This window comes from Arvicola amphibius, chromosome 2, assembly GCF_903992535.2.
Source record: "Arvicola amphibius chromosome 2, mArvAmp1.2, whole genome shotgun sequence".
Taxonomy (NCBI): Eukaryota; Metazoa; Chordata; class Mammalia; order Rodentia; family Cricetidae; genus Arvicola; species Arvicola amphibius.
In genome coordinates, this window is record NC_052048.2 from 27,952,478 (window position 1) to 27,978,611 (window position 26,134).

At 36.6% G+C, this 26,134-nt stretch overlaps 1 protein-coding gene across 6 annotated transcripts in view; it reads left to right on the forward strand.

Moving 5' to 3' along the window:
- Wnk1 (WNK lysine deficient protein kinase 1) overlaps positions 1-26,134 on the forward strand; it is a 119,304-nt gene that overhangs the window by 12,856 nt on the left and 80,314 nt on the right. For all 6 annotated transcript variants that reach the window (XM_038319647.1, XM_038319646.1, XM_038319641.1 and 3 more), the window contains exon 2: positions 22,663-22,835. In XM_038319647.1, the coding sequence (XP_038175575.1) occupies positions 22,663-22,835 (173 nt within the window). The remainder of the gene's footprint in view (positions 1-22,662; positions 22,836-26,134) is intronic.

Genomic DNA, 26,134 nt, shown 5'->3' on the forward strand with positions numbered 1-26,134 from the left:
TCTTCTAAATTTAGGTAATATAGAAAGGGGATTTTATGACCATGGCTATGCATTCCTAAACAAGTGTGTTGCATTCCTAAATGTAGTGTGCTGCATGCACTACTGAGCATAATGTGAAAAGAAAAGTGCCATAAAAAAGCTAAGTACCAAGTAACTAGCTAGAAAAGGCTTTTAATGGGATGGCTGGCATGGTCATTAATTTGGTACTCTAGTACTTGGGGAAGTGGTCACATGTAGTAGGGTACAGTTTGTTTTAGTTATTAGAATCCAAAATAAGAAACTCATTCTAACACTTAAATGCTAATGTGGTTTTCTACACCCTAATTTAGCTTAGTTTAGGAGACTTGGTTCAAATGTAAACAGTAGAAGGATGGCTCATTAGTTAAAATCCAGTCAGCTTTAGGCCTTTGTCTTAAATATATTTCAATTTTTTTATTCAGTCTTAGTTTTGTGACTCTTTTCCAAATATTTGGATATATAGTTTGGTTTGCTATAGATACTTTCAACTTTTATGATCGAGAAGCATTTTAAGTAACACTTTTAACATTATGACAATAAATACACATATAAAAAGCCTAAAGATGCTGGGCTGCAGTGGCTCACTCCTTTAATGCCAGGACTCGGGAGACAGAGGCAGGTGGATCTCTGTGAGTTCGAGGCCAGCCTGGTTTTCAAGACCTAGTTCCAGGACAGGCTCCAAGCTACAGAGAAAACCTGTCTCGAACCCCCCCCCCCCCAAAAAAAAAGCCTCACAAAATACTTTGTTTCATAAGAAAATGAGAGGCACCGATAATAAACTACTTTGAAAAACATTTAGGGTATAAACCTAAAGCTAGATCCTTTTTGTTTGTTTTTCCAGATAGGCTAGCTATGGTATTGCTATGTATGCCAGGTTGATCTTGATTTTTTTGTTGTTGTTTTTTTTTTTGGGGGGGGTTGGTGCTAAATGTTGAACCCAGAGACTTACACATGCTAGGCAAATATTATACCATTGAGGTATATCATCAGTTCCCTTTTATAAAGAGGGAAGTCTGGGGTTTATGTTACCGTTTACTAATATCAAAATCTATGCACAATGATTACAAGACAGAATGAGGAATCTGGGCTTTGTCACCAGCTGCTCTGCTGTTCCCGCTGGGGAATCAGCTCTCTTCCACTACTTGCAACCACGTTCCTAAAAGGCAATGGGGAAGCTCCAAGCATGGTTTGCTGCCAGCTCATCCACCGTCCAAGAGAGCACTCGACCCCTTGCCTCTGGTTATTATCTGATTACACATCCTTGAGAAGACCAAGCACATTGGGCCAAGCTGTCCCAATACAATTGGTTGTTGTATCGAATTCCCACAACACTTTTAGTTTTTAGACAGGTTCTCATTAGTTTCCAGCTGGCCTTGAATTTGTAATTTTCGTGACTTAGGTTTTGGACTAGCCAGTACACTTTTGGTCCTTTGTCTTTTTTTAAAAACTAATTAAACAAATTGTTTATAAGTATTTACTACAAAATGAAAATTGTTGGCTATATGGATTTTAGTTCTTGTCATGTTTAATCACACAAACTCTGCTAATTTCATTCTTAGAAAGAAACAGATGATTAGATTTTATGTAACAGCTGAAGTTGGGTCCTTGTAAAGTTTCTTTTTTTTCCTTGTTTTTGTTTTCTTTGAGACAGGGTCTGAAGTTCTGGGACAGATGACTAAACCCCACCTCCCACCCCTGATACTCCTGCGATGCACTGGTTTATACAGTGCTGGAGATTCAATTCATGGTCTTGCACAGCTAGGCAATGTTCTACTAATTTTGCTGTATCTTAGATTTCCATGTAGACAAATTATCTGTTAATTTTTATTTTAAAGATTTAAGGTTTTTTTCTTTCTTGTTTTTTTGAGACAGTGCTTTTTTCTGTGTTATAGCCCTGATCTGCCTGCCTCTGCCTCCCGAGTACTGGGATTAAAGACATTGGCTACCATACCCTAATAAAAGATTTTAGTTTTAATTGTGTGTGTGGTTGTGGGGGAGGGTTGCATATGTGTATGCAGTAGCCAGAGACCAGAATTTCTACAGGCATCAGATCCTGTTGAACTTGAGTTACAGGTAGTTATGAAATACAAATTTGGATATTGGGAACTGAAATTCAGATCTCTGCAAGAGCAGGACACATTCCCAATGATGAACCATTTCTTCCACCCCAATCTTAATGTTTTTTTGACTTTTACTTTGAATTTAAACTTTATTAATATGCACAGTACTGTTTAGTTGAAACAAGATAGTGACACCAAAATTTTCAGCAACTTACTACAATTGAATTTTGAAAGACATTCTGTAGACTAGACTAATCTCAAACTCAGAGATACACTGCATTTGCCTCCAAGTACTAGGATTAAACGTGTGTGTCACCCATTTGGCAGTATTTGTTTCATGATGTGTAATTTAGTCTTTAGCATGAGTATATTTGTTATGATAGTCCTTTTTTTGTTGTTACTTATTTGCTTGGGTTTGGGGGGTGGTTACAGGGTTTCTCTCTGTAGCTCTGGCTGTCCTGGAACTTGATTTGTAGACCATGCTGGCCTTGAACTCAGAGATCCAAAGCCTGTGTCCCCCACCACGTCCTGACTAAATTTCCCTTCTTGTTTCTTGTCCTTGATTTCTTTGTTTTGGAACACCAAACTCTTTCATAGATGACGTGTCTTTTTTGTTTGTTTGTTTGTTTGTTTTCCTGTTTTAATCGTTTGTTACTATTATTTTTTTCTAGGAAATTTTGATTTGACCATGCTATCAAATTCTGTTTTTGCTATGATATTTATTTTTTTTTTACTTCCAAGACATTAAAAAGCATCTCTGTTTTTCATATATAAAAGGTATTTATGGGGCTGGGGAACTGACTCAATGAATAAAGTGCTTGCTGTGTTACTGACTTCTAAAGGATTTTATAGCAACTTGTTCAGGTGAATGGACATCTATGAGAGAAGGCCCTTACAAAATTTCTAACCACAATTTTAAAAGGACAAAAATCTTCTGTCATTTCATACTTTGTGTGTGTCCCCATGTATGTGCACTCGTGTGCAGTGCGTGTGTCAGTGTCAGTGTCATATGTGTGAAGCCCAGAGATTGACTTTGGGGGGGGGGGCTTTCTAAATCACTGTCTTATTTTATGAGACAGTTTTGTTTTCTTGATTTTTCATTGAACATGGAGGTCATTAATTCAACTAGACTGACTGGCCTCAAGATCCTCCTGTTTCCTCTTCCACAGGGCTGGAATTACAGTAGGAATTTACCTGGTTGCTCAGGATTGGACTCAGGTCCTCATGCTTATCCATCTCTGAGACATCTTTCCAGCTTCTGAAGTTTCATTCTTTTTTTTTATCTGTCTGTCTGTCTGTCTATGGCAGGGTCTCTGTGGTTGTCCTGGAACTTGATATGCATGTCAAACTGTCCTTAAATTCTCAAAGATCCTTTTGCTTCTCTCTCAAGTGCTGCCTCTATGCCTGGCATAGTAATGTTTTATTCTTGGGTGTCATCTTTCTCTGCCATGCCTAATACATTATAAGTTTTCAGTCCATTTTGTTTAGTGATTATTCTGTTTTTTAAGTTCTAGAAGATTTTACAAGGTTTATAGTTTGTTTACTTAGCCTTTTTCTCCTTTTCTTCCCTGCCTCCCCCTCTTCTTTTTCTTGTATTATATAGAGGTAAAGAAAGAGATGTAAAAAAGATTAAATATTATCAGTTGGTTGTTAGATCTACATTTAGCCAGGTCTAGGGAAATGAATTACAGCTGCAGTGAAGAGAGGGAACTGTTGGTATATTTGGATTCTGGCGACAATATTTTACATTTTAACTCCAATATAGTCTGACATATTTAAAAAAGGGTGCAAAACTTTGTTAAGATTTATATAGTGGGTGTTTGTGTGTGTGTGGATGTGCATGTGCGTATGTCATATAGTTAAAAAATCTATTGGACTTGGAAGTTTAAAAGTATCAGTACCAATTCTAATTTGCCATCTTTATGTATTTAAAATTAGGAACATAAGATCTTTCTCATAATTAAGAGACAAATCATATGAATAGTGATACCTATCTGAAAATTTTCCTGTGTTCCAGCATTGTAGCATACAAATGCTTCTATAGGTGAAATTCCTTTATAATACTATCAGTTGAGAAATTTTTGTACGAGGATATATGAAGCCAGCTAGTTATGGTGGCTTGTACTTGGAAGACTGAAGCAAAAATATCAACTTGTACTAGAGTAGCCTGTGCTACAGAGTAAGACTGTCAAAAATCAAAATGTATGTGAAGCTTAGGTCTGTGCTTATTTTGTAATGGTTTTTTTTTTTTTAGCTTTAGCATATACTTACCTCAAGAGGGAATTTTGTTTAGATTTGTTTATTTTCTTTGCTTTTTTTTTTTTTTTTTTTTTTTGTTTTGTTTTGTTTTGTTTTTCAAGACAGGGTTTCTCTGTAGCTTTGGAACTGTCTGGAAATCGCTCTGTAGACCAGGCTGACCTTGAACTCACAGAGATCCGCCTGCCTCTGCTTTCTGAGTGCTGGGATCAAAAGTGACTGCACGGCTTTATTTTCTGTGTATGAATGTTTTACCTGCATGGGTATGTATGTGTGTCATGTGCATGCCTGGTATCTGTTGAGGTCAGAAGAGGTTGTCAGGTTCCCAGTGCTAAAGTTCTGGGTGGTTGTGAGCCACCATGTGGGTGCTGGGACTCAAACCCAGGACCTTTGGAAGAACTGCAGAGCCAACTCTCCGACCCCTGTTTTGTTTGAGACAAGATTTCAATACAAAGCCCTGAAACTCGTGAAGACTTATCTACATCTTGTTCACCGGGATTAAAGGCATTTACCACCATGCCTGGCTAAGAGGTGTTACTTTTTTTTCTTCTGTTCTTTAAAAATATTTTGTGTAACCTGCTACCCTAAGATGGGAAGCTATTTTATTTCATTAAATATTTATTAACAATTTACTTTGTAAAAAAAAATTAAAGAAAGCAGATAAAACTGTTTAAAGCTTATTTAGTACAGCCCTTAAAGTATCTAGCATTAGTTAATATAATTGCTAAGCCATTTCCTGATAGTTTTCTTCTCATTTTTGTTTGCTGCCTTTAGCATTTTTTGGCTTTTTTATGTTTGTTAATACAAAAGTAACATACTATTATATACTTAAAACATACATCCTTCATTTAGCACTTTTATTTATCCATGATCTATAACCAAGAGTGCCTTACAATAGATGAAGGGAATTAGAAGATTTCTTGGTACACAAATATTTATTTTTCCCACTAATTAATACCTAGCTAGGGAGAGGAACTTTTCTTAATTGTCTTTGTAGTACCAAAAATTATTACTCCCTCTAGTCCAGTCATGTCTTCCCCCTTCAAATGGGAGAGAGAGCATGTAAAGAAAAGTATGAATATGTACCTTTTTTTTTTCATTAGAATACAAATGGGCATCTAAAAAAATAAATAAACCAGAATAGGATGAAACATATTACTAGGAGAAAAGCAACACATAGAGATACAGAGACACACACATTTGCACATATAGAAATTCCATTAAAACAAAACCAGAAATTACAAAATACATACAAAAACCTCTAAGGGAGGAAAAAAAAGAATAAAAATAAAAAGAATAAAAATATTGCTCAGAGAAAGCATTATGAGACAAGGAACTTCCAAAAATGCCATTAAATTTATTTTGTGTTGACTATTTCTGGGCATGGTCCTGTCTTTAGGAGTGGTTTGTATATCCTGTGTGGTGGTTTGAAAGAAAATGGCCCCCATAGGCTCTTAGGAAGTGGCATTATTAGGAGATGTGTTGTTTTTGAGAAGGTGTGTCACTGGGGGTGGGCTTTATTGAGTTCTCAGATGCTCAAATCAGGCCTAGTGTGGCAGTCTCTTACTGCTGCATTTGGATCCGATGTAAAACTCTCAGCTACCTCTTCAGCACCTTGTCTGTCTGCGTGCCACAGCTCCAATGAAATGTTTTCATTTTTAAGAGTTACCATAGCCATGGTGTCTTTTTCACAGCAATAGAAACCCTAAGACACCCAGTGACATTCTGTTCAAGAAGATTAATTTTTCCTTTGTGAGTAGCTGTCAATTGGAGATAACTTCTGGGTTGGGGCATGGGTCCACTTCCCCTCTCAGTGCTGGGACTCTATCTGACCCCTACCCGTCCGGGGTCTTATTTGCGTTTTCTGTGAGTTGTTATGTGAATGTGAGTTCAAATATGTGTTAGTTCTGCTAGGTTTAGAAGGCCTTGTTTTCTTGGTGTCATTCATCTTGTCCTGGCTCTTAAAATCTTTATTCTACCTCTTCTGAAGGGTTACCTGAACCCTGAGGGGGGGGATTTGATGGAGACACATGCTTAGGACTGAGCGTTCCAAGGTCTCTCACTCTCTGCACATTGTCTAGTTGTTGGCCTCAGTATTTGTTCCTATTTACTGCAAGAGAAAGCTTCTTTGACGACAGCTGGGCAAAGACACTGATCTGTGTATAGCAGAATGTTGTTGAGAATCATTTTATTGCTATTTTCCTTTAGTAGAACAGTAGTATTTGGTTTTTCGCTAGGTGCCTATCTAGTCTCAGGTTCTTGTTCACCTGAGCAGTGTCAGGGATGGGTTCCATTTCATGAAATGGGCATTATTGGTTGGTTACTCCTGTAAGATTTATGTCACTATTGCACCAGAGTCTCTTGCAGGCAGTTCAGCATTGTAGATAGAAGTTTGTTGCTGGGTTGTTGTTTACCTTTCTCCTCTGGTAATGTGCAGAGTATCTTTTAGCACAATAAATACCAGCCTGTAAGGGTGAAAACTCTAGGTAGGCACCAGCTTGACGTCTTTGTGTTCAATGAGTTATGTAGGTGTGGTTTTTTTTTTTTTTTTTTGCAATAGGGCCTTCCCATCAGTTGGTGGAGATCAGCCATTAGCCTTGACAATATATATCCTGGTCTGCTTAGGGGTGAAAGTTATCCATGTGGTCCCTTAACAACTAGCATACATTTATAAGTGAATACACTCCATATTTGCCGTTTTGGGTCTGGGTTACTTCACTCACAGTAATCTTTTTTTTTTTCTAACTCCATCCATTTACTTGTGAATTTCATTTTTATTCCATTGTATAAATGTACCACATTTTCTTTATCCATTCTTCCATTGATGCACATTGATAATAGTTTCTGGCTATTATGAATAAAGCAGCAACGAATATGGTTGAGCAGGTGTCTCAGTTGTAGGATATCGAGTCCTTGGCTCACCAACATGAGATATTTGTTTTATTGATCTTGGTCTTTCTTACAGGTATAAGATGAAATCTTAAGGTAGTTCTGATGTGCATTTCTCAAGTAACCAAGGAGTTGAAGATTTCTTTAGTACTCTTTAAGTTTCTGAGCTCTCTCTCCAGACCTCCAAAGTTCTTCATGCTCTACCCTCCTTTGCCCAGAGAAAATCAGAATTGTTTGTGCTTCTGTTTTCTCATGCATTTCATGCACATAAATGCTCATGTATTGGAAAACTATGTAAACATTTATATCACTCACTTTGTTTTCCTTAGCTCATGGAATTCTTATTAGATATAGTGAGCATTAAGGTTAAAGATGATTTGGAAGCACAGGGGAGATGCCTTGGTAAATGCTTACTACACAATCAGGAGGATCTAAGTTTGGATATCCTGAACTCATGTAAAAGCCTGTTGCAGCAGTGTGTGTAGTATGTCTGATCTTAGTGCTGGGGAGGTGGAAATGAAATCCTGGGGGCTTGCTAACCAAGCAGCCTAGCTGAATATATGAGTTCCAGGTTTTGTGAGAGACTCATTGTTGACCTGTGTTCTCCACATGCATATTCCCACACCCCTTCACACACACATTAGTATACACATACAAGAAAGACAGTTTGAAATGGGATACCTTTAATCTTATTTTTCCTCATCTTCGATCTTTTAGGTATGACAAGAATTAAATAGAACCCTTAGCCAGGGTGACTACTATTAAAATTTAAGGGTCAAGATACTTCACCACTCTTTGATACCTAAGAAATAAATATGTAGTATGTTTTCTAAATGTAGACAATACACTATCAGTTCTCTAAATGTAGACAATAAAATCTTCATAGGGTCTCAATAATTGTTACCAAATAATTGAAGAATTGATTAATGAAGTTAGTAAACTAAGTCTTTTTTTCCCTGTGGTTCTAGAGTAATTAAGACACCAAAATTTTAGCTGTTTTTGCTTTGTAAATCATAGCTTATACTAAAGTTGAATGAGATGGAAAGTCTAAGATTATAAGTGGTGACTTGTTGGGTCTCTTCATTATCTCAACTCTTGACTTTGTTTCTTCAACTAGTAATTAAAAATAAAAAAATTATATATATTGTTTGGAGTAGTATATAATGTTTTAATACATACATAGATTATTACAGTATTCAAATGAGGCTAACATATAAGTTTGATTATTTGTGTTTTTATTGTAGTTATAAAAGTTTTCAATATAGGACACAAATCTTTTTCAGAGATATAGTTAGCAAACATTTTCTTTGCTTTTCAGGTTGTATTTTCAATTTCTAGTAGTGTCCCAATTAATTTTTTAAAGGGGGATGTATGGTTTTTAATATACCATTCTGCAGAAAGGGACTAGATAGAGAAAAGAAAAATAGCTGGTATGCTGGTATAACATAAGTCAGTGATTTTAAGATCCTGATCATGAGAAATTCCTGCTCTATCTATTTCCCATAGGCCGGGACTTAGCATAGTCCTTTGCTGTTGGTTTAGGCAGCAAATTTTTATCTAATAAATAACTTAGGGCTTGAGACTATTCCACATTGAGATTTTTCTGAGCATGTAGTAGCAGACTACCAGTAACTTTTCAACTCTGAGTTCTGAGATAAGGTGCTTGCTACCAGCTAGGGAAGAGAGAGGCTTGGTGCTTCCTGCTTTTCTGTAACTTTGAGAAAACAATGAGGACACCTCATACTGAAAATGGACCATCACAATTTATTTCTTACAGCACCAACATATAGGCAGCTTTAAAACTTCCTGTAACTCCAATTCCGGGAGATTCAACACCTCTGGTTACAAGGGCACTTGCACTTATCTGTATACACACACTAATATACTCTACATTACATGTTTAAACAATCTTGAGCTATCTCCCTCCCTGCCTGCCTATTTGAGACAAGGTCTTCCTATGCAGCCCTGGCTATCCTCAAACTCACAGAGATTTTTCTCCTTCTACCTTCTTAGTACTGGAATTAAAGGCAAGTGCCACCATGTCTGGTTTCTGAGCTTTATTTTGAAGTTATTAGCACCTCTGCTGTTTTTCATTTCTGTGCTCTTATTGCTTTTCTTGTCATACCCAATAAATTAATATTCACTTAAAAATAAATATTTAAGATTTTTTTGCTATATTTGGGTGTTGACTTTTTAAAAAAGCTATGTTCTCATTTCTAGATGGATATTATATCCAAATAAAGGTTTCATATGCTTTAGTTAGAGTTTAGTGACATTTTCACAGTTTTATGATTTCTATATAAAGTAAATATCTGTATATAAGATTGGAGGTTTTCACCCAGTGAAAGTACTTTTAAAAATCAATTTTGTGTGGGATTCTGTAATTTTACTTTTCTTCCTTAACATTCTGCTATTAGGCTAGGGAGATAGCTCAGGCTCTAAAATAGGGCCCAAGTGTGATCCTCAGAACCCATGGTTTTGCTTTGTTTTTTAAAAAAAGCAAGGTAAAAGCCAGGTATGGTGGTGTATGCTTATAATTTATAATGCCAGTGCTGGAAGGTGAAGACACATGGGTCCCTGGGACTCACCAGCTAGCCAGCCAGTCTACCAGACTAGTGAGAGACCTTGTCTCAAAATAATAATTAAAAATAAAGGTAGGTTGTAGTGGCATTTCACTTGTATTTTTAAAGATAAAACTTGCCTGAGGTTCAGAAGAGTAAAACAGCCACACTGGCCAACCTTATTGACCAGGCAGAAATGACCCATCTTTAATCCCAGTAGCCATAGAAACCAGGTGGTAGTGGTGCACGCCTTTAATCCCAGAACTAGAAAGGATTATAAAATGGAAGGAGGCAGCTCTCCAAGTCTCATTCTGAGATTCCTGGAAGCAGGATTGCCATTTTCGGACTGAGGTTGAGGTAAGGGCCAGTGGCTGGCTGTTTGGCTTTTCTGGTCTTCAGGTTGAACCCCATTTTCTCTGAGTTTTTATTAATCATGCTTCAGTAGGTATAGCTCCTGAGGAACAGCTCCTGGGAGAAAAGAAACTATCCTGGTATTTTTGCTTCTGGACATATTTTGCTTTTGGAAACTACTTAAATGAATAATGAATGCTTCCCTCTTTTCATTAGAGTTTTTCTTTTTGGTCTTAACTTTTCTCTGCCATCTGTTCTGGTTTGGTAAATAAATTCCTGTAAATATGTGTGTTTTATTTTGAGAAATGTTTCAATTGGAAAACTTCGACCCTTGATTTTTTGTTTGTTTGTTTGTTTTCTGAGAAGTATTTGTTTTTTGGGAATCTTGCAATTACTGTTGCCTACCCTCTTTAATCTATTGTCTGACATTCTGTTTGGGCTACTTTGAGAAAATTTTTTTTCTGTTCACTGCCAGCCAACTTCTGTTTGTGAATTTATCTTTAATTTGTGAATTTATCTTTAATTTCTGTAAGTTCTTTGGTCCTATCTCCATCATCTTCTTGTTTTAGAATCATAACATATTTTATGCACTCTAAAAGCAGATGATTCCTCTTGACTTCTCTTGTTATTTTGAGAGTCTTGCTATGCAGCCCATGCTGGCATGAACTCTTTCCTCTTATCCTACTTAATTCTGGGATCACTGGTATGTTATCTTGTAAGGGCTCTGAGTCCTGCGTTATTTGTTCTTTTTCTTTAAGTCAGTGCTTCATCATGCGTTCTGAAACCTAGCACATAGTACTTATACCCTATTTTCTTGATTCCCCTCCGCCCGAACAAAATGAAAATAGCTTTGGATACCTGCTTCAGTGAATTTATTGAGAAGCTCATTAACTTTGCAGCATCTACCACCACCACATTTACACATTTACCCTCTTGTGCTGACATTTTTTTTTGCTAGTACACTATAGGAGTTTTTAATCAGTTCTGTTTTATTGGCTTCTCCTTTGATGACACAACCTCAAGAAAAAAATGTTAATTTTTATCTCATGTATGGCAGTTGATGCTGAAAAATTTTCTGTTTGATTCCCATCTCTCTTTTCTTTCTTTGGTCCCCTTTTAAGCTTGACTGCTTTCTTTAGAGAGTTGCAATAGTGTTAGACCCTATATAGCTAAAGTTTAGCCCTTTGAGTTAGTTGTTTTCATGTTGGCCTCTGCTATTTTACTTATACACTTATAAGTAGATTTTTCTTCTTTTACAATAAATAGAGTGAAAATTAAGATAAGCTATAGTAAGAATGGGCTAACAGAAGTACAAAACCAGACTATTTTATTATTTTTAATGGAGAATTAAAAATTGTGGAAACTGGCATGATTTCAGAATAATTCTTAGAAGATTCCATAAGATGTAAGGGGCATTGTACCTTTCCCCCTGTGATTATCATACTTTTTACGTATTGAGAAAAATTCAACTAATGTAAATAATTTTTCCTGTTGGAGAGACAAAGTTTTATTCAGAGATACTATATTGGAAGGTTATAAGAAAATCTGCATTAGCATTTTATTTACACTGTAGGTTTGGCCACAACAAATTCAGAGGTGATTTTCCTATTGTATCTCAGCATGCGATTTTTTTTTTTTGAAAAGTTGCAAGTGTGTGTATGTGTGTGAGAGAATTGTTTTGCTTCTTAGTAGTTATTTACCCATTCTCTACTGTTCTAATATTATCAAGAATAATAAAATAGGGGTTGGGGAGATGTGTCACAGTGGTTAAGAACACTTTCTGCTCTTTCAAAGGATCTGGGTTGGGCTACCAGTACCATCGTGGCAGTTTATAAATGTCTGTAATTCTGTGGATTCTGATGCCCTCTTCTGGCCTCTGTGAACACTATATATATATATTCACATACATGCACTCAGACACAAACACATGAACATAAAATAAATTTCTTACAGCTAATAAATATTTCTGTCATTTAAAATTGCTATTATATAGTATTCTCAGAGAATATTCTAGACTTAAATAATTTTAATGTAATTTAAAATACTGATCAATTTTTTAAAACTTTTTGTAGATAGTAATTGGAATTTGTACTTTAGTTGCTTCAGACTGCTTTATTACCTGCTTGGAAATAATTTTTATCACAATACTTACCATCAATTTTTGGTACTTATTTTGGAAGATGGAATAGATGCTCAGGTTTTTGCTAAGTCAGTGTGGTGCACGGTGATAAGGAGGGAGGATTCTAATATTGACCTAATTTTTTTTTAATCAAAGGATTCCAGACATGTCATCCATATTTTGATATGTAGAATTATCATAGTGGGGTCTTAATTTAGTAGTAAGACTTCAAATATAACCAAATATAAAATATAGAAATTAAAAAGACTTGAGGAGTAGATTTTTTTTTGAGATGGGTTATAGCTTTGCAGAAGTTCGATTTTAATTAATAAAAGCCAGTTTCACTTTTTCAATTGTGAAACATTTCTTTTGGAATCAGTAAAAGGTTCCCAAATGAATGAGGTTTATATAAAAACAAACAAAAGCAGAGAGATGTCCAGTAAAAGGATATAAACTCAATTTTTTAAAACTAAGTCTGTAAATTGAATTTATTTATTTTGTATTGGGAAGAGAAAGACTATTGTGCTAGGGGACCCATGTATTATATAGCATACATGTGGAGCCAGAGGACAACTTGTGGAAGTCAGTTCCCCTTCCACTGTGGGAGTCTGAGGCATTGCACTCAGGTTACTAGGTTGTATAGCAAACACTTTTCCCACGGGGCTATCTTGTTGTGCACTCCCCCCTTTCTTTACTTATTATTTTAAGTGAAATATTTCTTAAAAATTAATTCTTATTTTTCAGCTTATAACATAATTACATTACTCCTCTCTCCTCCCTCCTCCCTCCAAACCCTCTCATATACCCTCCTTGCTTTCAAATTCATAGCCTTTTTAAATTTGTTGTTAGTATGTGCATATATGTATATACACATATATATATATTTCTAAATATAACCTATTCAGTCTGTATAATGCTACTTTTATGGTTGTTTTCAGGGCAGATCATTTGGTATTAGAGAACCTGTTGGTGTGCTTTTCCTGACAAAGATTATTTCTCTTACTCTTAGGCATTTTTTGGTTACTTGTAGTTCTTTGGGTAGGGTTGAGGCCTTGTGGACTTTCTAAATGACAACATTTCTATAGAACAATGAACTGAAGTTGGGTACATTATACTAAGCATTGGTATTGTGTTTTTCAGAAAGGTGAAGTTTATGAGTCAATAAAAAATTAGAGTAACTGATGGGATTGGAGTTAACAAACAGTTGTGAGCTTTCCTTTGTGAGTGCTAGGATCCAAACTTAGGCCCTCTGGAAGAGAACAGTAATCATTTTTATCTACTGAGCCTTTTCTCTCCAATTCTAGTTTGTGTTTTTTTAGACAGGGTCTCATTAATAACCTAGGCTGGTCTCTTTCATAATCCTATCTCAGACTCCTTTGGTTTTACCACTACTGGTCCAATGTGGTCTTTTTCTTAAAGACATATTTGAGGTTAACTGTTGGCTCAAAGTAGATTCAGTTTAATTTTGTTTCTCTAACCACTTTCAGAATTATTTGATATAGTGCCGATGATAAGCTGTTCTGTGGGGAAAAGAGAGGACTTTTGGTCCCTTCAGTTGTCCTAGGGTGCCAAAATTGAGGTAACCCTAGTTTCCTCTGGAACTAGCAGTGGTAAGGACACAAAGCCAGCTCCATGATGGTCACCCTCTGCAAAGTTAGTTTCCCTAAGCTTTTAAAGGACCTTGACTCAGGTTCAGTTGTGATTCTTAGCTTTGATGCAGAAATGAATTCCAGGCCTAGCTGATATGATAACCAGAACTGAAGAGTTTAGTTATTTTTTTTAAAATAAAATAAAGTACGTGCATGCATATATATATATATATATGTGTGTGTGTGTGTGTGTGTGTGTGTGTGTGTGTGTCACTGCATGCCTCTAGAGGTCAGAGAATAAACTTTAGAATTGGTTCTACTTTTATGTTGATTCTAGGGAATAAACTTAAGCTTATATGGCAAGTGTCTTACCCACTCACCTATCTTGTTGATTTTAAAGATATTTTAATAAGACTGAAGCATAAGTGTTAGGAGAAAAAGACATTCCCCTCAGAGCGTGGGTGTGGGCTTCTCTAAGTCACAGAAAGTAAGACATATCCAAATATAGATATAGGCATCCTTTTTTTTTCCTCTTCTTCCCCCCCCCCCTCCGGGTTTTCTTTGTAGCTTTGGAGACTGTCTTGGAACTAGCTCTTGTAGACTAGGCTGGCCTTGAATTCACAGAGATCCACCTGCCTCTGCCTCCTAAGTGCTGGGATTAAAGGCATGTACTACCGCTAATATAGGCTTCTTAAGAGTGTTACAATTAATTGTCTTAGTGTTAGTCCTGTGTACTAAAGTTTGGTGGCCCAAGTTACATTGGGGCTAGGTGGTGGTGGTGCACACCTTTAATCCCACCACTCGGGGGACAGAGACAGGTGGAGCTCTGTGAGTTCAAGGCCAGCCTGGTCCACAGAGCGAGTTCTAGGACAGGCTCCAAAGCTATAGAGAAACCCTGTCTCAAAAACAACAACAAAAAGTTAACATCTCAGAAAGTTGCTAGAAAACCTTTGTGGGTGTTTGTTTTCCCTTGGGAAGTCAGATTATAAAATGGTTCTGTAAATGCCTTGAGCAGAGTTATAATCTGATAAGGTAAAACCAGAAACAACTAGAGTTGCACAAGGAGTTTAGTACATCCTTTCTCTGTAAATGGGGTTTCTGGCGAGATTCCTAGAAACTTTCAGGTTTATAGCTGGAAAGCAAGTGAGAAGGGCCTTAAGCAGTTGTTAATTGTTCTGAAATTCTTTCTTCTTTGCTAGAGGTTGGTTTCATGTGTAAGGATCTGCAGCCCTTTAGTGCCCAAGATTTTTTTGTCTTTGTACTTGTTTCAGAACTGGAGATACTCTTTTCCAGTGCGGGAATTGTTGATCCCTTTCTTGCAAATTGATGTTTTATTTTCCAAGGTCCCTTTCATTTACATATATGAATTTCTAGGTGCTTGGCTGGGTGATAGCTCTAGGCAGGACCTTCCTGACGCCTTATTTTCTGTTGGTGGGCATCTCCAGAGTGGCACAGGGTTCACAGCAGCAGCTAGCCATTCAGCCTATTCAGTTTATTTCTGTGGGCCTTTCTGCTTCTGTATTATTAATGACCCCAAAACTCCTATGTGTCTATTTTTTTGGCATGTTTTTGTTTTTTGAGACAGGGTTTCTTTGTGTAATAGCCTTAGCTGTCCTGGAACTAGCTGTGTAGATCAGACTCACAAACTCACAACTCAAACTCACAAAGATCCGCCTTCTTCTGCCTCTTGAGTGCTGGGATTAAATAGTTGTCTAAGATGGATGGTGATGGCACATGCTTTTAGTCCCAGCACTTGGGAGGCAGAGGCAGGCAAATCTTTGTGAATTTGAGGCCAGCCTGGTCTACAAGAGCTAGTTCCAGGACAAGCTCAAAGCTACAGAGAAACCCTGTATCAAAAAACCAATAATGATGATGATGATGATGATGATGATGATGATGATGATGATGATACTTGTCTAAGAAGACCTTTTCTTCTGATGACTCAGAGCTAACATTAGAGTACTTTTTAAGGCCCTCAAGCAGCGATTCAGGGAAGAGGACAGAATTTTCTCCTTGTTTTAAGTGATTTCACAAACTTAATCATTATTAACAAGGTTGGTTACATGCCTTTTCATTCCTTCTATATGGGAAATAATATGGTCACCTCTTTTCTGATTTTGGTTGGACTTTTCTTATATTCCCAATAAAGGTGTCTGGGGTAGAATTTCTCTAATTTGGTAAGTACCAAGATTGGAAACATTACTGTGGCATTTGCATGCTGCGAAATTGCCCTCGTAATCCTTTGTTATTGTTTTCTCTACTGTAAAAGTGACAGTAAGATGTGCAAATCCTCAGTCAAATAAAGTGAATTTTAAAAATTTCTCTATAAATTTATGATAATCATGTTTTTTACTGCGTAGGACCAGATCTATCAGAGGAGACTGTATTTTAATAGTTCCTCCATTCCTATCTGGCATGTATTAAAGAGGACATAATTTCTTTTGTTTGATCAAAATTGGGATTATTTTGATGAAGACTTGCTGTTCCTTGTGTTTCTGAATTAAAAACAGTTCATGAGATCCTTGGAGTATCCCCCTTAAAGTTTATTAATTCAGACATGTTTAGAAGGACCATACCATTAAGTACTATTAGAAGAAGATCTTCTCAGTTGGTAGTGTTAGCTCCCAGAATATGAGGCAGTCATACCCAGCAGTTGTGTCTCAGCTTTAGATTACATAGCAGGCCATTAAGATGAGGACATGAGGTACTCTTGCCATTTTCTTAAAAGTTTTACAAAACAAGTCTAGTAGTAATAGCATCATTGTTTAATGAGTCATTGAAGATTGAGGTTTTCTAGTTTCCCGGTTGATATTGTAGCCATATTTCAAAAGCTTTTCCTTTATTACTATATGCAATTTAAATTTAGTTCAGCTATTTAGAATTCACCCTAGTAAGGAATTCTTTGGGATGCCACCTATTGTCCCTGTTGTTGGGAGAATACATCTTCAAATCACCAATTTCCCTTGTATTCTGAGTAATGCAGCTGAAGATTTCTTTTTGTTGAAGACCTGATTTGAAAGGGGCTGTTGGTTTTCGTGCATATTGGGAACTCAGAAGCAGTCTGAATAGAGCCAGGGTTAGGGATTAGGGAAGATAGGAGTCTCTGGGAATGGGGAGTTGAAGGATATTTTAGGTAAGAGAAGTCACCTCTGCTCTTTCCCTTATGGGAAAGACTTCATCACCTAGTGGTAAAGACATAGAGAAACAAGCTACAGAATGAGAAGGAATGATGAGAAAATCAGACTAAAAAGCAAACTTGGTGTATGTCACCCGAAGAAAGTACATCCTTAGAATTATAACCAGGTATATGCAATCACATACTAGTAAGATTCATATTTAAACTCATTGCATAAGAGTCACAGCCAGGACTGATACTATCTCTGAGTCACCAAACCTTCGTAAGTTTAGAACTTGTCCACAGAAGTGTGGGATATATTGAATTCCAATGAATAAATTGCAACTTAAATTAGCTTCATTATCTAGTGTCATAAATCTTATAACGAACTAATGGCAACAGTTAAAATCTTTGGCAAGACTAGATTCTTGCTACTCCAGGTAAATGACCTGAGCCTCTAAAAGTTTTTGTTTGTTTGTTTGTTTGGTTGGTTGTTAGGTTATTTTTTGGGTGTGTGTGTGTGTGTGTGTGTAGACAGAATCATTGTATTGCTCAGGCTACTTTGCAACCAGATATATCTGTAATCCAGACTAGTCTCAAACTTAATGATTTTTCTGCCTCAGTCTTCCAAGTACAGGTACTACAGGTAATAAGCCACTGTGTCTGGTAATAAAGTATATTTTAAGTCAGGTGCAGTTGCATACAGCTCTAGTCCTACTACTTTGGTGGCTGAGACAGAATTGCTTGTGCCCAGTAGTTTAATACTAGTCTGAATAACATAGGCAGACTCTCCCATCTCTCATTGCTTCTTTTTCCTTTTATATTTTTGTTTTAGATAAGGTCTCATATTTAGATCAGACTGACCTTGAACTCTGTCCTCCTAACTTAGCCTCCTCAGGATCTTTTAAGAGTTAAAAAGATGAAAATGAAATACTGATGCTATGGAGGTACAACGAAAACTTAATCTAATATGAAATGAAAATCTACTGAGATTAAATACTAAATGAGAAGTAGTACCACCTTCCTCAGTCTTCTAGCTTCAGTTACTTTGACTTGTGCCTTGACTGGAAAGTTTATACTTTGAGAGATACCAATAATACAATAATTCTGTCATCATGAGTAATGACCCCTAGTAGACAGATTTAGGTGACTTTGTGGATAAAGCCTTTGGCTGGGGAGTTGAAATAAAGTACAAAAAGATGTGAAAGAGAGTCTGGTATTTTTTTTTAAAATATTTATTTATTTATTATGTATACAATATTCTGTGTGTATGCCTGCAGGCCAGAAGAGGGCACCAGGCCCCATTACAGATGGTTGTGAGCCGCCATGTGGTTGCTGGGAATTGAACTCAGGACCTTTGGAAGAGCAGGCAATGCTCTTAACCTTTGAGCCATCTCTCCAGCCCGAGTCTGGTATTTTTTAAACATTACTTTAAAAAAATATTACCTTAAAATTTTTCTTTTGCTTGGAGCTTGGATATATGTGTGTAGAGGTGAAAAGAAAACTTGTGGAAGCCAGGTTTTCCTTTCCATCATTAGGGTCACAGGTTATCAAAGACCTGGTGGCAAGTGCACTTACCTACTGAGCCACCTCGCCAGTCTAGTGAAATAATGTTTTTGTCAGTCTTACAGTGAAAATTTATAGAGGGAGCAAGATTCTGAGGAGGAAATTCCAAAGAGGATGTGGAGAAACTTACTTGCTCATGAAGCTGGAATCCAATGGAGGCTAGAGGGGGACTGTTGTAATTAAACTGATTACTATGACTCATTCAAATGTATAAGGTCAGAGCTGAATGAGGAAAGATGAATTTCTTCTCCAGGCATGGGGTTTGGTGAAAGAGATAGCTAGAAAAGCTCTCTTCTTAATAAATTCTTTAGTGTGAACATGCTCCCTCCTACCTCACCTACCTGACCCTTTTTTTTCTTAGCTTTTTGTACTTTTGAGTTAGGGCCTGTCATACCTATAACACAGTCTGAGCCTCCTCTTAACTTAACCTCACAAGTGCTAGGGTTGTTTATACCACCATGCCAGTTTAGTTTTGCTTGTTTAATTTGTGTGTGTGTGTGTAAGCTCAAAGTCAAAGGACATTTTTCAGGAGTTAGTTCCCTTCTTTCACCATGTAAGTGCTAGGGTTTGAATCCAGGTCATCTGGCTTGTGGGTAAGTGCATTTACCTGCTGAGCCATGTCTCTGACCCTTAGACTTGTTTTTGATATTAGTGGGAGTAGTGAATAGGAGTCATGACTTGTTTCCTTTCTCAAACTTCCCCATAGATACTTTTGAGTCTGACTGCTTGACCCTCTAGAGTTTTTCTTGTTAGACTGTTCTGCTTTGGTTTGGAGATTTGTTTGTTTTGTAGTGTGGAGGGAAATAGGGTATCATTAGCCCAGTCTAACATCATACTTTCAATCCTGAGTGCTAAGATCATAGGCATGCCACCATCATCCTAGCCTGACCTGTGTTTTATATTCTTTATGGATGGCCATGTATTGGCCCCCTCCCCCATATATATTTCATATTCACTTGCATTTTTATTTGGAAGTGTCTGGTTTAGGCTCATCTCTCCCTTATAGCTGGAGCAGTCTAAGAACCTGGCACATGTCTTTTGTATCCTTGCCTCCCTTGAGCCATAAAGTTCAATTAATTATGGTAGTATTAAAAAGATACTAAACAAGGATTTGTTGTAATAACTGAAAAGAAAATTAGTGAAGATAATGATATATCTGAGAATCAGGAACCTAAAGAAAGCAATGGATAATGAGAAACAATAAAGATAAGTCTCACATGCACACACGTATGCATTTCTGCACATAAAATCTTGTAGAGAGTGAAGGATGGGAGAAGGTTATTTTAGAGAGTGAGAGAGAAGCTGACAATTTTCCTGAATTAAACACAAACACTTAAATTTTATTTTTAAAAAACAATCAGAGTGCGCATTGATGATTTTCATCTATAATCTCAGCATTTGGGAGACTAAAGTAGGACTGCAAGTTCAAAATTATCTGGACCTACATACCAAACCTTCCCAGAAAAGTAAAAAGAAGTTGTTTAAGCATATTACTGACACTGATAAAGTAAACAAGCGAGTATGATTTTACACTCACCAAACTGACAAAGCTGATATGTGGTAGGTAACTACCACATGTGCTCTACAGCATGTGTAGCAGTAGTAATCTTCAGACGCAAGATAGTGTCTAGACTGTGCAGGCTGCTATAATGAAACTTAGATGGCATTAATTTATAAATAATAGAAAAAATTGACAGTTCAGATAACTGGGAAGTGCCAACAGGTTCCATTTATGGTGACTACTTATTGTACAGAGAACTTGTATCATGTTCTTGTTGCATCCTCACAAGGTAGAAGGGACAGAAGAGATTTTCTTGTTACCTGAAGGATGTCCCCTTCCCCTATAAAGTCACACTTAAAGGGCCTACCTCCTAATATCTTAGAGATTAAGATTTCAATGTGAATAATTTAAATCATAACAAAAGCACATAAGAGCAGAAAAGAAATTACATTTTAGTTATCAAATTATTATTTTTAAGTGGCATTGTATACATCATTAATGGATACTACAATCTAGTACAAGGTCTAATAGCTACCATGATTTCCAAGTAGTGGTTAATCTGAGTGAAATTTTGGGTTACCTGTGTAATCATTTATCATTTGATTTAGTATGTCAGTGTTAAAATCGCAGGTAATGCAGAATACTGTTTTATGTTTACATTCATAAATAAAAAATGGTAAATTTTAAGCTGGCAGTGGTGGCCCTCGCCTTTAATCCTAGCACTGGAGAAGCAGAGACGAGTGGATCCAGGCCAGCCTGGTTTATAGAGCTACTTCCAGGATAGTCAGGGATATACAGAAAAATTCTATCTCAAAAAAACCAAAGCAACAACAAAAAACAAAATCAAAATATTAAGTTTTAATTCAAAGTTAATGAAAATTAACATTTTTAGAAAAAAGATTTTTTTTTTAATATGTGAGTGAGTGAGTGTCTGCATGTATGTATAAATACCACATACATTCCTTGTGCCAGAGGAGGTCAGAAGAAGGTTGGGTGTTATATTCCCAAGTACTGGAATCATGGATGGTTGTGCTCTATTATGCTGGTGTTAGGATCTGAACCTGAGTCCTTTCCAAGACCAGCAAAGGCTTTTAACTGATGAGCCAACTGCTCTTTGACTGCTGAGCCATCTCTTTAGTTCTATACATTTATAAATCTTGAAGTTTGTGAATCCTACAAGAAACAGTGCCCTGTTGGGATTGGTGACCCATGCCTTTAATACCAGCACTCAGGAGGCAGATGTAGGTGCATCTTAGTGAGTTCAAGGACAGACTGAACTACATAAGCTAGTTCCAGAACAACCAGAGTTATCTAGAGAGAGCCTGTCTAAATAAAACAAAACAAAAAACCTAGTGTCTTATATAAGTTATATATATAAGTCCAAAAAGCTTAACAGTGAAACCTTAATTGTGGTATTGAAGAAGCAACAAATGAGGAAGTGCCTAAAGATTCCTGAGTAGGTAATGTATAAATTGTGTTATGTTCAATTTTTTTTACAGAATATAAAAACCATAAGATTCTTATATATATACATATATATAGATATGCATATATATGTATATATATATATAAATTCTGGATAATGTTCATTCAAGGGTAAGGAGTAGGAAGGAGGGGCCACTAGTTACTTGGAGGACTTTATAAATTAGGTGTGTAATATTAAATCACTTAGTTTTACAAAAATACTGTAATATTAAGTCATATTAGTTTTGCTGGGAATACTTCATTAAAGTATTGTGCGAATGAGTGGCTAGAGATAGTCTCCATTTTAATAAACAGAACAGTCAACACATTGTGTATATGAACCTTGTTAAGGTATAAGAACAAATTGGATCCTTTCTCCATTTTTCATCTTAGATAGGAAATAAATTGGTTTTTGTAAAGGCACCAAGAACTTTAAACACATGATGAAAACATACTTGCTAGATTGCTTGATTCTGGTAAGTTTTGTTGGGTGATGTAGTATAGTCATAAAGTTCTAATTAGTGCAAAGATAGAACTGTAGTTATTAATTTTTTTGCCTTCAAAAACCCATGACTATTCCATGATGATTAATTAGCTATTGAGAGTGATTTTGGTGGTTTTTTGGTTTTTGTTTTGTTTTTCGAGACAGAGTTTCTCTGTGTAACAGCTCTGGCTGTTCTGGAACTAACTCTGTGGACCAGGCTGGCCTCAAACTCACAGAGATCCTTCTGCCTCTGCCTCCTTAGTGCTGGGATTTAAGGCTTGCACCACCACCACTTGGCTTGTTGACTGATTTTGGAAGTAGCAAATGACATATATTAGATATACATTGTTATTAATGATAAATAATATCAAGCATCACTTTATAGTCCAATTTCTTTAAGTATGCAGTAGTCTGTTATCAGACACTTAGGACATGAAAATGATTGTTATTAGGTTTCTATTTAATTTTAATGCTATTTATCATAAATACATAATTAGCACATTTTTAGACGAGTTTTTGAACTTGTCATCCTCCTGCCTCATGCCATTCTTCTGCTTTAAGAGGCTACCTGAGTGCTGAAATTGTAGCCATATGCCACCATTCATGCCCAGCTTATTTAGCATCTTAATATAGCCATGTGACTTGTGTTTTATCATTTTATACCACATTGTTTTGTTTTTTTCTTTTAGGATCGAAAGTTAACAAAGTCTGAAAGGCAGAGATTCAAAGAAGAGGCAGAAATGTTAAAGGGTCTTCAACATCCCAACATTGTTCGATTCTATGACTCCTGGGAATCCACAGTAAAAGGAAAAAAATGCATTGTTTTAGTGACTGAACTAATGACATCTGGAACACTTAAAACGTAAGTCTATCAATATTTAAAAAAATATAGCAAGAATGTCCAGATAATCTCATTTTAGATGTACTTTCATTGTTTAGCCTAGCAAGGCAGAACCAATTCTTTCAGCCTTTGTGATACCATGTGTTTTTCTTACCCACAAAATTCTCTTGTATATAAAACGATATGGTGATCGCTTATTTATAACTATTGGAATGTGGTTGTTGCTGAATAAACCTATTTAAGTTTAAAGTCATGTTGATTGGTATTTCTAAAGTTGAATGGTTTAGGGATTAGAAATCAATGACAAGGTTGCCCTCTAGTGGTTAAAATGAGATTAAACTAGATAAAATGAGATTAAACTATATTAAGAAATATTTATTTGATCACATTTTATTTTTTACTGTATGTATGCAACTAGCTATAGTCTTATTTATCATAGCACTAAGAATTAAAACCAAAATAGCTAGATGTATTATCCACTTGAGAGAAATAGGTAACATAGAAGTACCAAGAGCTTTGGGTGAAGAGATGGGGTATACTTTTAAAATCACAGGTTTGTCAAGAGTACCTATTTATTATATTAAGAAAGGAAGCTATTGTAGAGTACATGGTATAAGTTTGTTATGGGAGAAATTAATTTTAATTACGTTTTTAAAAAATATTTTATTTTAAATTACGTGTGTGTGTGTGTGTGTGTGTGTGTGTGTGCGCGCGCGCGCGCGCGCGCGCGCGCATGTAACACCAAGGCCAAAGGTGTCTGATTCCCTGAAGCTGGAGTTACAGATGGTTGTAAGTCACCTGATGGGTGCTGGAATCTGAATTCTGCAAGAGCAGCAAGCACTTAATTCCTGGTTCATCTCTCCAGCTCTCTTTTTATTATTATCATTATTATTACTATTACTTTCATTGTTAATTTTTGGTTTTTGAGAAAGGGTTTCTCTCTGTAGTCCTGGCTATCCTGGAACTTGCTCTGTAGACCAGGGTGGCCTCAATCTCAAAAACTTGCCTGCCTTGCTTCCGAAGTGCTGGTATTAAAGGCTTGTACCACCATGCCCAGTTTATTATTTTATATGTGTGTGAGAGCGAATATATGAGTAAATATCTTGTGTGGGGATATTTACAGAGGCTAAAAGAGGATGTCTGATCCCTTGGAGCTAGAGTTACATGTAGTTGTAAGCTGCTGGGTGCGGGTGTTAACAACCAAATTCTGGATCTTCTTAAAGAACAACAATTAACTACTGAGCCATCTTTGTAGCCTAGTTCCTAAGTAACTGAATTTTAAATATTTACTGTGGTGTGTTATTTGTTCTCTTATTTTTATTTTGAGGTTGGATGTGACTTGAGACAAGGTCTCACTATGTAGCTCAAGGTGGTATGATACTATATATCAGGTTGCAGGCTGGCCTCAAACTCAAAGATCAGCCTGCCTCTACCCCTTTAGTGCTTGGATTAAAGGTATATGCCACCACCACCTGGCATATTTCTCTCTCTCTCTCTCTCTCTCTCTCTGTGTGTGTGTGTAGGTATATGTATCATGGTGTCAGTGTAGAGGTCAAAGGGTAAATTGTGGGACTCAGTTCTTTCCTATCATGTGGATCATGGAGGTGGAGCTCCAGGTTTGTCGGTAGGAGGTTTTACCCACTGAACCATCTGTCTCTATCAGATAGTACTGAGCTGATTCATATTAGGTCAGTTTGGAACATAGTTTTTTGTCCCCTGATTATAGTCACTGATTTGCATGTGTCATTGAATGCTCTATTTTTTTTTAATCCAGTGTCTTCAGCTCTTCCTGTTCTTCCAGGCTCTTTAATATTCACATTCCTGTTTTTTCTACTACGCTTTACTTTGTAGCACTGTGTCTGAAACTTGATAAATACCTGAGTGGATTAAAGAAAATTGTGTGATAATTGTGTGTCTATCTACATCTTGAGATTATTTTCACTGGTTCATATTCCTAGTTTATTGTCAGCATTCTGTCAGACATACCTAAGAGCATACTACAATGGTTTAGTTGTGTCTTTCTTGTTTATTTTTTATCTATCTATCTATCTATCTATCTATCTATCTATCTATCTATCTATCTATCTATCTGCAAAATGATTTATGGGGCTAGAGTGGCTCAGTGTTTAAGGTTCCTCTTGCAAAGGACCCATGTTCGATTTCCATCATTCACATGGTGGATCACAAACATCTGTGATCAAGGGGATCTGATACCTTCTGACTTTTGTGGTCACCAAACATGCATGTAGTACACACACACACACACACACACACACACACACACACACGTGCAAAAGCACATAAAATTAATATATTAAAATTTTCATGATTTATTTTTTTATTCATGTGTTAAGTGTGTACATCTGTGTGAGTGTATGCCATATGTGTGTGGGAGTCTTTGAAGGAGGGAAGAGGATGGCAGATCTCTTGGAGCTGGAGTTACAGGTTGTAGGGGGTTGCCTGATATGGGTGCTAGGAACTGAACTCTAACCTCTGGAAGAGTAGCAAGTACTCTTAACCATTGAACCATGTCTCTAGTGCCTTATTTAGTCACCCACCCCCTAGCAGGGTTAAGAATAATCCCCAGAAAAATAATGAGATAAATCAGAGTTACACCAGATATTGTGCATGAGGAATTGTGTGTAAACGGAGACTGCACTTTTGTTTCATGGCCATTCAGACCCAAATAATCATACAGAGAAACTATATTAATTTCAAAACTGTTTGGCCGATGGCTCAAGCATATTTCTAGCTAACTCTTAGATTTTAAATTAACCCATTCTGTTATTTTATATTTTACCATGATGCTTGTTTATTACTTCACATACTGCTTCTTTGGTGGATACATGGTGTCTACTCTGCCTTCTTTCTCCCATCATTCAGTTTAATTTTCTCGCCTAGCTATATTCTGCCCTGCCATAGGCCGAAGCAACTTTTTTTTTTTTTAACCAATAGTAATAAAATACATTTACAGCATACAGAGGGGAATCCCACATCAAATGGGTACTTGTTTCGGTATCCACATAGTGACAAAAAGGCCTTGGAAATCAGCAGAGAGGATTAGAATATTACCTGTGTCAGAAATGTAATTGTCTATATAAAGTGTGAAGTTGGCGCTCCAGTCATTAAAAATAACAAGAAAGCTTTTGCCCTCTGGATGGAAAGTAGGACCTCTGAAAAATACTAAAGTGCTGTCCTTCTTGCCCTACTTTCATCTCCAGTTGCTATCAGTGCCTGTTCTTTATAACTGTTCCTGTCACATATAGAATATATAAAATATGTGAAAAAATATATATAAAAACTCTACTGCCTAGTTAGTG